The following is a 14,531-nucleotide window of genomic DNA, read 5'->3' as shown; positions in this document are numbered from 1 at the left end:
TTTTATATGTATCCCAATATATTTTATATCCCAATGTCCCAATTTTATATCCCAATATGGTATACATACTTTATTTTACATTCATTTATTATGTCATTAGACTAATGAACAAACAATTTTAACATTAACAATCTCGATTTTACCAATACTGTAACTGATTAGTTGAAAGAATTTCTGAACATTTTGTTATAATTATAGTTTCTTCACTGTGATTGTTGGTTAGATACAACTGATTAGCTTCATACAACATACTAAACTATAGCTCATATTTTACAAATGGTAGTGGCAAACCCAACCAACTAATACAAAAGCACATTTTGCATGAAGTCTTTTATATTCAAAGATCTTGACAATCATACACACAATCATAGAATCATAAGAGTTGAAAGATTTCCTTTTAACGAGTTTCTACCCATTACTTCTCATCCTGCCCTCAAGTACTATGGAATATAAATTTAGCCCCTCTTGCTGAAATATAGTCCTTTGAAAGCTTGAGTTCCTTCATTCTGTTTAACTTTATATGGAATGACTCAGGAAGTAACATAGCTTTGGCATGGAGTGCATGTAGCATATTACAGTAATGATTTAGTTCTACTGCTTCTTGCCACCTAACTATAAAAAAGAAAGGTTTCTTGAGCATGGCACAAAGTTAATAATGGGCTAGAATGATGAAGGAGAACAAATTAGATTTAACTTTCTATTCTAAATTGCCTTAATTCATTAATTAGAGTAAGTCTTACAGTGCTTTCTGAAATAAAATTGACAAAACAAAGCTATCACTTTATATTATTTAATTACAGTCAAATGTAATTATCAAAGCTAATGTGTGGATGGCACAAAATATAATGGAAACGTCCAATGGTCATTGAAGAGAAACTTTGTATGTGTGTACACATCTCTGTACATATAGATACATAAACACACATACTGTACTCCAATGTATTTCAGACTAAATTGGTCTTTCAAAGGCACTGTATAAATGTTCATCCTATATTGGCATTTTTCAGGATAAAAATGATTAAACAGAACTATACTGTATATTGCTGAAATATGTGAACTAAAAATAATAATTTTTTGCTTTGTATTTCTGAGTATTAAGTTGATGATAACTCTACAGGTAAATAATTGATTCTTTAATTAGGATATCAGTGGATCTTTAATAAATAGCCAGTAAGCCATGAACGGTCTCATATTAATGACTTAAAAATGCTTCTCCACAATTTGACTAGCTACGTATGTCAGATTGGATTCCAAAATGGTTAAAATCTTTGTCTTTCTTCTACTTTTATGGAATATTCTATGAGGTCATGATTGTTAGTAATAAATCCTTTCTTCCAAAAGGGACTAAAAGCAGAAGAGGAGAAACAAGGAACTTTCTTGGGTCAGTTTACATATGACATGGAAGGATTCTTAATTCAAACATTCCAGTTGAAAGTATGTAGAAGTTGTTGGGAAATTTCCACACAATTTTAATAAACATTGCTATTGATCAAGGGGACAGTTATAATAATCCATATAGTTAGCATAACTATATAATCATCATGATTTTCCATAGGATTAAAAAAAAGAATCTCTAGCTAGGTTAATTCCTCTTGACATTAAATCCTGATCTAGTGCTAAAGGAATGAATAGTGAGATGCCTACATGAAATGCCACACTTGAACATATCCTACTTTTTTGCCTGGCAGAAGAAGGAATTATTAGAACTTTACTTTGGCAGATTCTTATTTATTGGCAGATGAGAATCACCATAACCACATAACATCTGGGGGTACTAATGATGGCTTGCACTAAATGATTTGATTTATTACCCATAAAGACCTACATCAGGGGTGGAAAGCCCGATTGCAATGCGGGCCATATGGTGACATATCAGGGGGTTTTCACCTTTGCAGCAACGGGGTAGGCATGGCCTGTGCAGGCCGGATGTGGTCCACAGCCTGCGAGTTTGACATGCCTGGCCTATATGATTTTGGTTCTTAGGAAGCTTTGGGATCATCTTCCTCATGGAATCAAATCATTTAGTGCATGCCATCATTAGTACCCCCATTTGTTAAAAGTCCTCCATTTGGAGAGATTGGGGGCAAGGATTTGTAGACACATTATTTTGTTGCAGTCCCTGGATTATGGAATAGCTCTATCCTAAGGTCAGAACAGTAGCCACACTCATGGTCTTTAATCTAAACAATGATTTTCCTGAAAAAATTCAGGGGACGAGTGCACATTCTGTGTATTTATTACTATTGTTTTGGTTCTAATGTTTTATTTTACTACACGGTCAAGTAATCATAAAACAGGTCATCACACATGACTGACCCAATTTTTACAACCTTTTTTGCAGCAGTCGTTAAGCAAACACCATGGTTATTAAACACCATAGTTAGATGAACCCATTGTTTGCTATAGGTGATTTTTGCCAGAAACCAGATGTAAATGCCAGTTTTCTATAAAAATGTGAATTGTGATCATGTGACAGCAGGAAGCTGCAACAACTATAGATGCAAGCAAGTTTCTGAGTTCCCAAAATGCTGCCATCTGATCATGGGGTGGATCAGCTGTCGGAACTCCAGGACTGGGTCAGAAGTACATTTTGAGGGTCCATTTTCATATTGAATAGTTGCAAAATGATCAATTTAGCAAATAATAATAATAATAATAATAATAATAATAATAATAATAATAATAATGTGATGATGATGGAGTTGGAAGGGACAATGATATAGAAATAATTGAAATAAATAAATACTGTTTTAATGCAGATCAGGAATTGTTAATTTAAAATAAGAATCTGCAAAGTAAATAACTTCAGAAAGAATCCTGGCTTTTATATGCTGTATGCATTTTGTTTATTCTAGTGATTTTTTATAGTTGGTTAAATCAGCTGCATTAAACCAAGAATCTTTTAAAATAAAGTCATGACTGTTATTCCTTCCAATTATGTGGGCAGAGAATGTGGAGGTGAATGCTTGAGGCAAGTTGTGAATATTCCTACATATGCTATTTTTATGTTAGCATTCTATGCAGACCAGACATATTGCAAGAAAAATGTATTATCTGTAATAACTTTTAATCACATTAATTAAGCAATGGCAGAATTAAAAAAATTTCTCTTTTTCAGAATGAATCTTCTGAATTAATGAGATACATAAAGCTGAAAGTAATAAACAACTGGGGTCATCCTAAATATACTTGCATTTATCGGCTTAGAGTGCATGGCGATCCAAGTTCATCTAAGAATTCTGTAGATGATCATGCTAATAAAAGATGAAGTGATAGCAGTCCAATGACAAGTTATTGTAATTTTGCCAAGCTTCTCATTCTATAACTAAAATGGAAAAATGCATTCTAGGAAGCTGATCTATTCTTTTTTAGTACATTATAGTAGAGCATATTAGGTATATTATTTCATAATAGTATTTCTGTTTCTATTTCTATTATGAAATATAGGTAGCCCTCGGCTTATGATCACAACTGAGCCTAAATTTCCTATTCCTAAGAAAGGCATTTGTTAAGTGAATTTTGCCCCATTTTACGACCTTTCTTGCCACAGTTGTTAAGTGAATCGCTGCAGTTGTTAAGTTAGTAACATGGTTGTTAAGTACATCTGGTTTCCCCATTGACTTTGATTGTCAGAAGCTCGCAAAAGATAATCACATGACCCCAAGTCACTGCAACCATCATAAATATGAGCCAATTGCCAAGTGTCCGAATTTGAATTATGTGACCATGGAGATGCTGCAATGATTATGTGAAAAATGATTATGTTGCTTTTTTCAGTGCCATTGTAAGTTCAGATAGTTACTACACAAATAGATATAGAATAGAACAGAACAGAATAGAATAGCTTTATTGTCATTTTAAATGAACACGATAGTAAGTTGAGAACTACCTGTAGCATAGATATAATAAACGATTTTAAATATTTGTGACTATTGATGGCTTCAGGGAGAAAAATATATGAAAACATTACCACATAGGAAGACAATAAATTAGATTTCTCTGTGGCCCGAGACTTATTGTCAGGGCCAAAACCTTATCCTAAGAAAACAGAACTGTGAAAGCGGTTTCTTCCAAAAGGAACTTTTATTAGGAGAAGCTGATAGCAGGCATAATAGACAGGATCTGAAGGTTTCCCGCTCAGATCAATAGGTTAAAAGTGTCCCAAGCAAACCCCACCCCAAAGTTCATCCAGTCAGTTCACATGGGCCAATCTCCAGGTGTTAAGTCTATTGTGGGAAAGAGCAGATAATGCCAGGCTGTCTCAGGGTTGCAGCAATGTTTTGTCAGCTCTTCACACCTTCCCTTCCGAATGAGGAGATAAACCAGTTGCCAGAGGCACATTCCTTTCTTCTCCCCCCTCTTTCTAGCTGACATCAAGGGGAGAGATAGTTCACAGAGGAAGTATGCAGAAAGAGCAAAGTGTTACAGTGTAGCGATAGAGAAAACCAGAGCAATAATCCACAGTGCTTTCCCTCCTCCCCTCCAGGAGCATGGCAGAACCCAGAAGTATAGAAAGATTAGAGTATGAGTTAAAGATAGAAAAGAACCCCTTAGAATATGGGTTCTGACATCCTGCCTCCCTTAAAAAAAAGAGAGGTCCACCTGTGGAGACATAGAGAGAAAGATATGCATAGGTTAATCAGGCTTGTTCGGGTATTTGGAGTGGAATTTTTTAAGCAGTTTAGGGGCTTAAATGTGGCGTTTGTGGACCCACTCATTTTGGGAGGATAGGAGGTGTTTCCATGCCACTAGGTATTGAGTGGAGCCATGGTATTTCCTGGAGTCCAAGATTTCTTTAATTTCGAAATGTTGTTCCCCTTCTACCATAATAAAGAAGCCCTTGGAACCGGCAGGAAGAAAGGCTGACCACATTCATGTGGTCCGCCATTACCAGCTGCTTGTCGGAGACGAAGAAACTTAAAGCGGCAGCAAACAGCTGATCTGGGTGAGAATACCTTTTCCTCTCTCTCTACAAGTGGATACTGGCTTGGCGATTAGCATTTCTACAGCTTGAAAGCAAAATCTTTAGGTTTAGGGAGGGGGTGGAACTTTTTTTTACCCCCCCTCCTGAATTACAAGCGGCAGTTTAAGTTTTTGGCAAACTAAAAACTTATCATATTGCAAAGCTGTCTGAGGCACAAAAGGATAATTTGGGAAGCTTCTGGCTCTATAGAATTCTTTGTGTTTACTTTTTGTTTGAAAGCCATTACAATTTTTACTTTTTAAATCTTTAAATTACCTTTATTTTTATTTATTTATTTTTTTCTTCAACGTGGTGGGAATGAACGGTTAGTGCCATCTTGTGGTGAAATTGAGAATTATGTCTAGTTTCCCCTGAGTTAACTTAGATTAAAATTTGGCTGTATGCCCAGACATTGCTTATCTGAAGGTCCTTGAAAACTTTGCTTGAGAAAGAAAGATCTTCTTTGGTTTGCCTGGTTTTACAAGATAGACTATAATTATAAATAAAATAGTATTGGGAGCCATCTGACTTCCCTGGATTACAAATACAGCGTGTTTTGGAACTATTATAAGCTGTCTTTGAAGAAGTGAATATCAAGAAATTTCCTAGAAAAGAATTTGGTGGATTATAATCTTGGCATTTTTGCTTTTTTGCTTTTCCTTTTTGGGGGAGCACTTCCCTCCTTTTTTTCCTTGCCCTGCTGCTATATTTTTTTTGCTTTCTCCTTTATTACCTTTAAATATTTTTATGGTTTGCCTCTCCTAATTATTAGGAGCTCATTGGATTATAAAATTTGGCCATCTGGCTATTTGGTGGATTATAATATATGAATTAAAGATAAAGATGAGCATCTCAAACTTATCCAAACTTGGGGAAAAAGGATCCTCTGCTCCTGCCTCGACTTCTGCAAGTCCTGTATATCAGAGATCAATTACTACAATGCTCCAGCAAGAGAAGACAGACATCCTCCAGAAAGATACCCAAGCAATTTTGCAAGCAATTCAAGAGGCTAATGCTGCTCAGAGGCAGTAACAATGAAAAACCATGAAGAATTGAAAAGTGATCTTGACAAAATGAATCAAAAAATTAATAATATAGATTCCCAAATTGAAAATTTTAAACAGATAACCAGCAAATAATTCAAAAAATAGAAGATAAGTCAGCAGAGGTTGATCAGAAACTAGAAGCCTTAAAAGATGAAAATCAAAAATTGATGCAAATAAATGGAGAATTAGAAGATTTGTTAGTGGTCATAGAAATGGAAAAGGCCTCATACTTTTTAAGATTCCAGAATATAATAGAAGATAAGAAAGAGAATCTTCTAGATTTGATAACTGAGTTACTGGCAGACGCTTTAGGAACTGCAAATAAAAGAAGAATTAGATCAGATCTATCAAGTCAATTCAAATTACGCCAAAAGAAATAAAGTGCCTAGGGAAGTGCATGTTAGATTTCTTAAAACAGACATGTCAAATACAAGGCCCACAGGCTGGATCTGGCCCGGAGAGGGCCCAGATTTGGGCCACCGGGGCTATCCCAGAAATGGCAAGGGACCGTCCCCCACTGCTCCAGCCCTACCCCACCCCAACCCAGCTGGGCGCCCTGGCGCACGCACAGGAAACGGTGAGCACTCAGGGGCTGGTGGGGTGCAGCAGGAGCTGTAGCTCATTTGCCTCAGCCTGCCCTGCCCCTCCCAGCCTAACCCTGTCATGCCTGGCCACACCCCACTTTGCGGGGCTTTTCCTCGTCTGGCTTTGCTTTGCCACACCATGCCACACCTTTCCTCACTTGGGCCATGGTGTTGTGTAAGCCTAGCATGCCCAACCTGTGGGATGAAAGGCACGGAGATGTGAGCGCAGGGTTGCACAAGCCGAGCATCGGCCGGCTCCCAGTCGCCCTCTCCGCCATGTGATAGGGCCGGAGAGGGGAATGCAGCAATTATGCAAGGCCGCAGCCTGGAACTGCTGGTAGCCGGCAATGTGAAACTCTGTGGTGGCTGGAAAGAAAGGGTGAGAAGGAGGAGAAAGCAGAAAGGGTTTCTCTCTCTCTCTCTCTCTCTCTCTCTCTCTCTCTCTCTCTCTCTCTCTCTCTCTCTCTCTCTGTGTGTGTGTGTGTGTGTGTGAGAAAGAGAGAGAGAGAGAGAGAGGGAGAGAGAGAGAGAGAGAGACAGACAGACAGACAGACAGAGACAGAGAGAAAGAGAGCCAGGAGTGGAAGAGGAGCAGGAGGAAGCTGAGGTGTTACAAAAAAGGAGAGCTTCCCCCATTCTTCCACCCCTTCTCTCTTTTTTTAACTTCCTCCCACTCCGTTCAGGTGCAACTGGAGGAAAAGGACGAAAAGGACGAAAAGGATGAAAAGGAGGAGAAAGCAGGAGGGTTTCTGTCTGTGTGTGTGTGTGAGAGAGAGAGAGAGAGAGAGAGAGAAAGAGAGACAGAGACAGAGAGACAAAGAGACAAAGAGACAGAGACAGAGAAAGAGCCAGAAGAGGAAGAGGAGGAAGCGGAAGCCAAAGTGTTACAAAAAAGAGGAGCTTCCACCTTTCTCCCACCCCTGTTCTCTTTTTTTTTAACCTCCTCCTGCTCCATTCAGGTGCAGCTGGAGGAAAAGGACGAGAAGGGGGAGAAAGCAGGAAGGGTTTCTCTCTCTCTCTCTCTCTCTCTCTCTCTCTCTCTCTCTCTCTCTCTCTCTCTCTCTCTCTCTCTCTGTGTGTGTGTGTGTGTGAGGGAGAGAGAGACAGAGACAGAGAGACAAAGAGACAGAGACAGAGAGAGATCCAGGAGGGGAAGAGGAGGAGAAGGAAGCCAAGGTGTTACAAAAAAGAGGAGCTTCCACCTTTCTCTTTTTTTTAACCTCCTCCTGCTCTGTTCAGGTGCAGCTGGAGGAAAAGGACGAGAAGGGGGAGAAAGCAGGAAGGTTTCTCTCTCTCTCTCTCTCTCTCTCTCTCTCTCTCTCTCTCTCTCTCTCTCTCTCTGTGTGTGTGTGTGTGTGTGTGAGAGAGAGAGAGAGAGAGAGAGAGAGAGAGAGAGAGAGAGAGAGAGAGAGAGAGAGAGAGAGAGAGAGAGCGAGCGAGCCAGCAGGGAAGTGAAAGTGTGGAGAATGGGGAGCATTGCAGAGTAAGCAAACTTACAAAAAGGGGATGTCTCTCTCTGTTTCTCACACACATACACACATGCTGTGTCGGGAAGGTGGTGTGTAGGCAGGCGAGAGAGCAAACTCGCAGATTGACTTTCCGGTCTATTCTTGCCTCCTCCCCTCCCTAAAATCTAGACAATAATAGAACTCTTTGGATTGAATGGGAAGTTAAGAGGAATTGATGTGAGTTGAAATTAAAAGGCCGAGTCAACTCCTCCCGCCAATTATTTTGTCAGAAACATGGAAGGTGTTTCTTGCTCCTACTTTCCCTCATCTGCTCTTTTATAATTTAATCCAGCCTTACCCAAACTAATATCTTTTGGGTGTCATGGACCACAGTTCCCATCATCCTGCGGCTATGCTTGCTAGAAATGCAATGCCTTATTTTCTCTGTAGTATGCACCTAGGAGGCAGTAGGTCTGTGGGATTTAGATGTATTTAAACATTTGTTTCTTCTGCCTAATTTATTAAACCAACATCTAATTTGAAATTAAAAGTTTCTGAGAAATCCAGGGTGGTTTACAAGAAAACTCTCAAAAACAGCTATTGTAAAGTATCATTAGCACTGCTTAAAACAATATTAAAAGTGTGTATTTTAAGAAAGAAAAATATTAGTAGTAATTTACTTAGTGCTGTTTGACCATAAAATGTGTTGTTATTCTACATATGCCTGGCTGAACAGTGTGTTTGGAATTGCATCTAAATGGATGAGGGATGCACTGTTCATATTTTCCTTGGGAGAAAGTTCTATAATTGGGGTGCTGTCTCTGAGAAGGCTCTGTTTGTGGCCACTGTTCTATAAATCAAACCAGGGGCACCATCTGGTCTAAATGGATGGTAAACAAAGATTATTAGGGATCTGGAGGCTAAAATATATGACAAATGCTTGTGGGAATTGAGTATGTCTAGATTAGTGAAAAGGACTAGGGGTGGTGACATGATAGCACTGTTCCAATATTTGATGGCTGCCACAGAGAAGAAGGGGTCAACCTATTTTCCAAAGCATCAGAAGGCAATAATAGATGGAAACTAATCAAGAAGAAAACCAGCCTAGAACTAAGGACTTGTGAAAATCAGTGAAAAGGTTTGCCTTCAGAAGTTGTGGATGCTCCATCACTGGAGGCTTTTGAGATTGGACTAAAGACCTCAAAGGTCTCTTCCAACTCTTATTCTTTGAGAGAAGTGCTGCCAAGCTCTCTCCATCCACTCGTCCCTTCCTGGGCACAGAGAGAAGGAGGGAAGGAAGAAAGGAGGGGAGGGAAACAGGAAGAAAGAAAGGGAAGGAAGGAGAGAAGAAAGGAAGGAAGGAAAGGAAGGAAAGGAAGGAAGGAAGGAGATTGGAATAAGAGGGAGGGAAGGAGGGTCTGAGGGAAGTCCTGCCTTAGCACTTGGCCACCAGCAGCCCTGTTGCCCTTTTGCCATTCCCTGGTGGTCTCCCATCCTATTGCTGGGATGCTTTGGTTACAAAGCCAGATCTCCTGGCATGGAGAGGGAGTGGGCCTCCCATTGACCTATGCACTTTGTCCTCCTGCACCCACCATGAGCAACCTGGTCAAGGAGAGGGAGCACAGCAGCAGCAGCCTTGAGGAGGTAAGTGCAGGTGGGCACCCCCTAGGGGAAGTGCGGCTAGGCTAGGCAGGGCTGTAGGGTCCTGGTGCCATGGGAGCTCAAGGGTCGGGCTGGGCACTTGACCTCCACTGCCCAAGGCTCCAGGCAGTCCGTGCCATCGTCCAGGCACCCTGTGCACAGCCTGAGGCTCAGTGAGGCTCCTGCAGTGGACCATGCCCCGGCGCTCGTCCCGGTCCCACCCCCCTTCCACCGGAGGCCTTCGGATCCGTCCCTGTCCTGCCCAGGCCCGCACAGGTGCCCCTGACATGAGTGATGTTGAGTTGGCCATGCCCACCCAGTAGGTAAAGCTCATATCAGCCATGCCCCACCCAATAGGCCATGCCCATGCCAGCCATGCCCACCTGGCCCCCTGATGGCAACCACAATGCTGATGCGGCCCTCAATGAAATTGAGCTTGAAATCCCTGTCTTAAAAGATCTACAAGAGATGAGATTTTGAGAAAAGTAAGAGATGAACCTGTCAGAATCCAGTTATATTTCATTTCTATCTATCTCTTCTGATATAAAATCAATTTTCACCTTTCCCTGGATTCTGGCATACTTCCAAGGGAGAGGGGGGATATGCATGCGGGTTTATTGCTTTCACTTCCTCTATTCGCCACAATGTAACCTTTTGTTTACTGACTCCGTGTCTGCTATCCATTACAATGTAACAAATTGCCTCCTGCACTATGCATCTCTCTGAACCTTCTTCTCCCTAACCGGGCAGCTAGGAAAAGGGGGGGGGGAGAAGTACAAATCTCTGGGACCTGGCTTATCTCTCCGTTCTCAAAAGGAGGTGTGAAGAGCTGTGGAACATCACACTACAAACAGAGCTGGATTGATGTTATCTCCTCGCTCCCACAATAGACCTAACACCTGGGGATTGGCTGGTCTGAATCGTCTGGATGAACTGTGGGGTGGGGTTTGCTTAGGGACACTTTAAAGTAATCGATCTGTAAAGAAATCCCTCAGATCCTGTCTATTATGCCTGCTATCAAGTACTCTTAATAAAAGTTCCTGTTGGAAGAAATTGTTTCCAAGAGTTCTGCTTTTTTAAGATGTGGGATTCAAGTGGGTCCTTACATTAGACAGGATCTGCAGTAATAGTCAACCTGGAAGGAAGAACCTTACCGGGGGACTTTGCAAAAAGTACAATGTCAGACGATGAGGCAGGGAAGGGAGAAAATCCCGTAGAAAGGGAGCCTTCCCCCCAACCGGGATCCCGCCAGCTATCGGGATCCAAGACGTCATACTCCTCAGGAGAAGAAGTGGTGGAAATGCGCGACCCCAAACCTTGGTGGTCAATGGGTGTTGGCAAGAAAGATGAGTGGGAAAAGAGATCGAGGAAGGTGACTCTGAGACGGGGTAGCCACCAACTTAAATGGAAGCAAGAGATGGAGAAATCCCTGCACGTTAGCGAAGAGGAAGGAAGTTGTGCACAGCACTTGAACTGGATCCTAGAAAAAGCTATTGACCTGATAAAAAGAACCCTTGGCTCTCTAGGGGAGGAGAAATCTGAACCCCGCGGCTGCACCAGCACCTGGAGCTGCAGCTGGAGAGAAATGGATGGGGAATCGGAAACTGTGGGCCCAGGGACGTCCACTGAAGCAGCAGCTACCACCTCAGCAAACCCGCTCCCCGCTGACCCACAGATGGCAATCAGGACAGGAGACAATACCGTCGGCAGTGAAGGCATTGATCCATCCAAAGATTCCTGCCACTGGATGCGAAATTCAGGGGAGAACCGCCACGCTTGGGGTTCTTCCTAACCCAAGTCCTCAGCTACATGGAAGAATATGGATGGGGCATCCCCAGTAATAAAGCCCGTATCCGTATCGTGCAATTCACTATGGATGGGGCAGCCACAGACTGGATGGTGAACCTGCATGATTCCAATACCCCAGAGCTCAACAACTTCAATCGCTTCATGTCCTCTCTGAGAAGGTGATTCAAGGACCCCCTGGCTGATTGAAAGGCCCGTGAGAGAATCAAGATGGTGAGGCAGGGCAGATGCCCGGTAGCCGAATATATACAAGAATTCCAGGCCATTGCCAACAAGCTGAACTGGCCAGAAGACATCCTCCTTAGCCATTTCAAGGATGGCCTAAACTACTAACTGTATGATGCTTGCCTACCTCAAGGGGACCCATGCCAACTCAATGAATGGTACACCCTGGTGAAGGAAGCAGAGATCAACCTACTGAAGAGACACCACCGCGGAAGACCATGGGACCGCTCGCCTCCTGAGCTGCACTCGAGCTGACGAAACCACCAGCTATGGCCAAGAAGTCAACGGGCTGTTTCAAATGCGGGAGAGAGGGGCATTGCGCCATAGAATGCTGTTCGAAAGCCCCTCAGCGCAACCCAGACCGATCACCGGCCAGGAAATCAGGGAAGTCTGCAGCCAAGCCAAACGAACCCACCATGAGAGTGATAGAGGCTGTAGAGTCCCCAACACCTGCCAAACATGGGGAGGGAACTCCGGCCTACAGCGCAGGGCCAGTGGACACCTCGGATGACAGCTCATAGGGCAAACCCCTGGTAAGTGGACAAATCACACCCATCCTCAAGACAGTGACTATATTAGCTTCCTTCATACCCAAAGCTGTCAAAGTGAAAGCCTTAATAGACTCTGGCTGCACCCGCTGCCTCATTAGCTCAACACTAGTGGGGAACTTGGGCATTCCGGTGAGGAGGCTGAAACAACCACTCTCATTTGGCCAGTTAGATGGGTCCATAGCAGGGGGGTGCCAGCTACCCTAGCCAGTTTGCCAGTCCGCCTATCCTGGGGAACCATGAGGAAGATATAACGTTTGTAGTGACTCTAGGCATGGAATGCCCAGTGATCCTAGGGCTGGAATGGTTAAAGAAATGGAACCCCTGGGTGAATTGGAGGATGGCAGAACTCAATTTCCCGAAGGGGGATCCGGCAAACTTAAAACCCCAAGGAGCCCTACCAAATTTAGGAACGGAGAAAGCATCAATGGGAAAAGAAAAGGGGCTACCCAAAAATACCAGAGGAATACCAAGACCTTGCTGAAGTTTTCAGTGAGGAGAGGGCGGATGAGCTACCCCCTCACCAACCTACAGATTGTACCATAGAATTCAAGCCTGGGCAAAACTCCCAAAGCTGAGACTATACTCTATGAGCCCTAAGGAGAAGGAGGAAATGGAAAGATTCATAAATAAAAACCTAGAAAGTGGGTTTATTGAACCTGCCAAGCCTAAAGTCCTCTTTAGAGAGAAGAAGGACAGCACTTTATGCTTGTGCGTGGATTACCACTCCCTGAATGCAATCAGTGAAAGTAACCTATACCCCCTACCCCTCATGAAGGACATGTTATCCCACCTCTCGAAAGGAAGAATTTTCACTAAACTAGATATAAGGGAAGCGTATTACCACGTTAGGATTAAGGAAGGGGATGAATGGAAAACCGCATTTAATTGCCCAATGGGATGCTACCAATTCAAAATTTTGCCGTTTGGACTATAAGGGGCCCCCACAGTATTTATGCAATTAATCAACAAGGTACTAAGGGAGCACCTATTTAAGGGGGTCCTGGTTTATCTAGACAACATCCTTATCTTCACTGAATCCAAAGAGGAACATGTCAACCTAGTCAGAGCGGTTTTAAAGAAACTGTGAGCTGTCCACCTATATGCCAAATTAACGAAATGCGAATTCCACCAGGAAAGAATAAACTACCTGGGTTATCGCATATCCCCATAGGGCATTGAAATGGACCCCAAGAAGATCAGAGCAGTACTAGAATGGGCACCACTTCGCACAAAGAAGCAGTTGCAAAGTTTCCTGGGTTTTGCAAACCTTTACCACCAATTCATCCCTTTGTTCGCCCAAATAGCCCTACCCCTCACAAACTTATTAAAAACGAAGGGAGAATCCTTAGTGAAACCTAGACAGCCACTAAAATGGACAATGAAATGCCAAGCGGCGTTCAAGAGGTTAAAGATACTTATATCTGCTGAACCCGTACTGAGACACGGATAAATCTTTCGTAATACAGGCGGACACAAGTGATGTGGCAGTGGGGGCTGTACTATTACAAGAAAATGACGAAGGGGTATTGCAACCATCTGCGTATATGTCCAAGAAACTCACTGAAATGGAATAACGCTGGCCCGTGTGGGAAAAAGAGGCATGCAGGGTTCATTGGTCATTACTTACGTGGCGCCAGTTCCTTTCTTTTTTAAACAAGTTTTATTGTTTTTTTTATTTTACAAACAAGTGCTTAAGAAACAACGTGGTGGCAGGGCAGTCAATTGTCCACAAAACAAAGTCATATTCGTAAAGTTCAAATTAAGTCATTGAAAACCTCCTCTTTTTCCCTCTAATGACATATTATATTCAAATTGATATATTACAATACAACTAAATCGGGGGCAGGGCCAGCTGTCAAGAAGAACGGGTGTGTTGGACGACTCTCCGGAGCATCCACACTCGCTTTCGACCGTTTGACGGACCCTTTGAGGTCCCGGATTTCTTGGAGGGTGATCCGAAAGCAGGAGGCGTCCTGAGGAGCAATCTTTGGCGGCGGCCAAGATCAGCGGACTCAGGGAAAGCCTTGGAAAGTCGAGCGGAGAAAGGTGACGGTCTTTAATGGCCGCAAAGAAATGACAGCAGACAGCTGACCGACTGTAGCGGTGATCTAGCGGGATAGAGACGTGACAGATTCAGTCAAAGTAATCCTGGCGTCTTAGTAGGAGTGATCCAGTGAAAAAACCTGCTGGAGGTTTCCTGGAAAGGACGATCCAAGGAGCCCAGAAGAATAAGAGGAGAGGAGCTTCCCTCCTCACTCTTTTACTAG

At 42.8% G+C, this 14,531-nt stretch overlaps 1 protein-coding gene across 1 annotated transcript in view; it reads left to right on the top strand.

The window, feature by feature from the left end:
* SUN3 (Sad1 and UNC84 domain containing 3) overlaps positions 1–3,268 on the top strand; it is a 77,599-nt gene extending 74,331 nt beyond the window's left edge. The window contains exons 11-12 of the mRNA XM_029286880.1: positions 1,342–1,434; positions 3,119–3,268. Coding sequence (XP_029142713.1) covers positions 1,342–1,434; positions 3,119–3,268 — 243 coding nt within the window. The remainder of the gene's footprint in view (positions 1–1,341; positions 1,435–3,118) is intronic.
* Positions 3,269–14,531: the final 11,263 nt, after the last annotated feature.

Source organism: Protobothrops mucrosquamatus, unplaced genomic scaffold (genome assembly GCF_001527695.2).
Source record: "Protobothrops mucrosquamatus isolate PMUCROS unplaced genomic scaffold, P.Mucros_1.0 scaffold_231, whole genome shotgun sequence".
NCBI lineage: Eukaryota > Metazoa > Chordata > Lepidosauria > Squamata > Viperidae > Protobothrops > Protobothrops mucrosquamatus.
The sequence above is the reverse complement of the archived record's forward strand: the minus strand, read 5'-3'. Positions and strand labels throughout refer to the sequence as shown.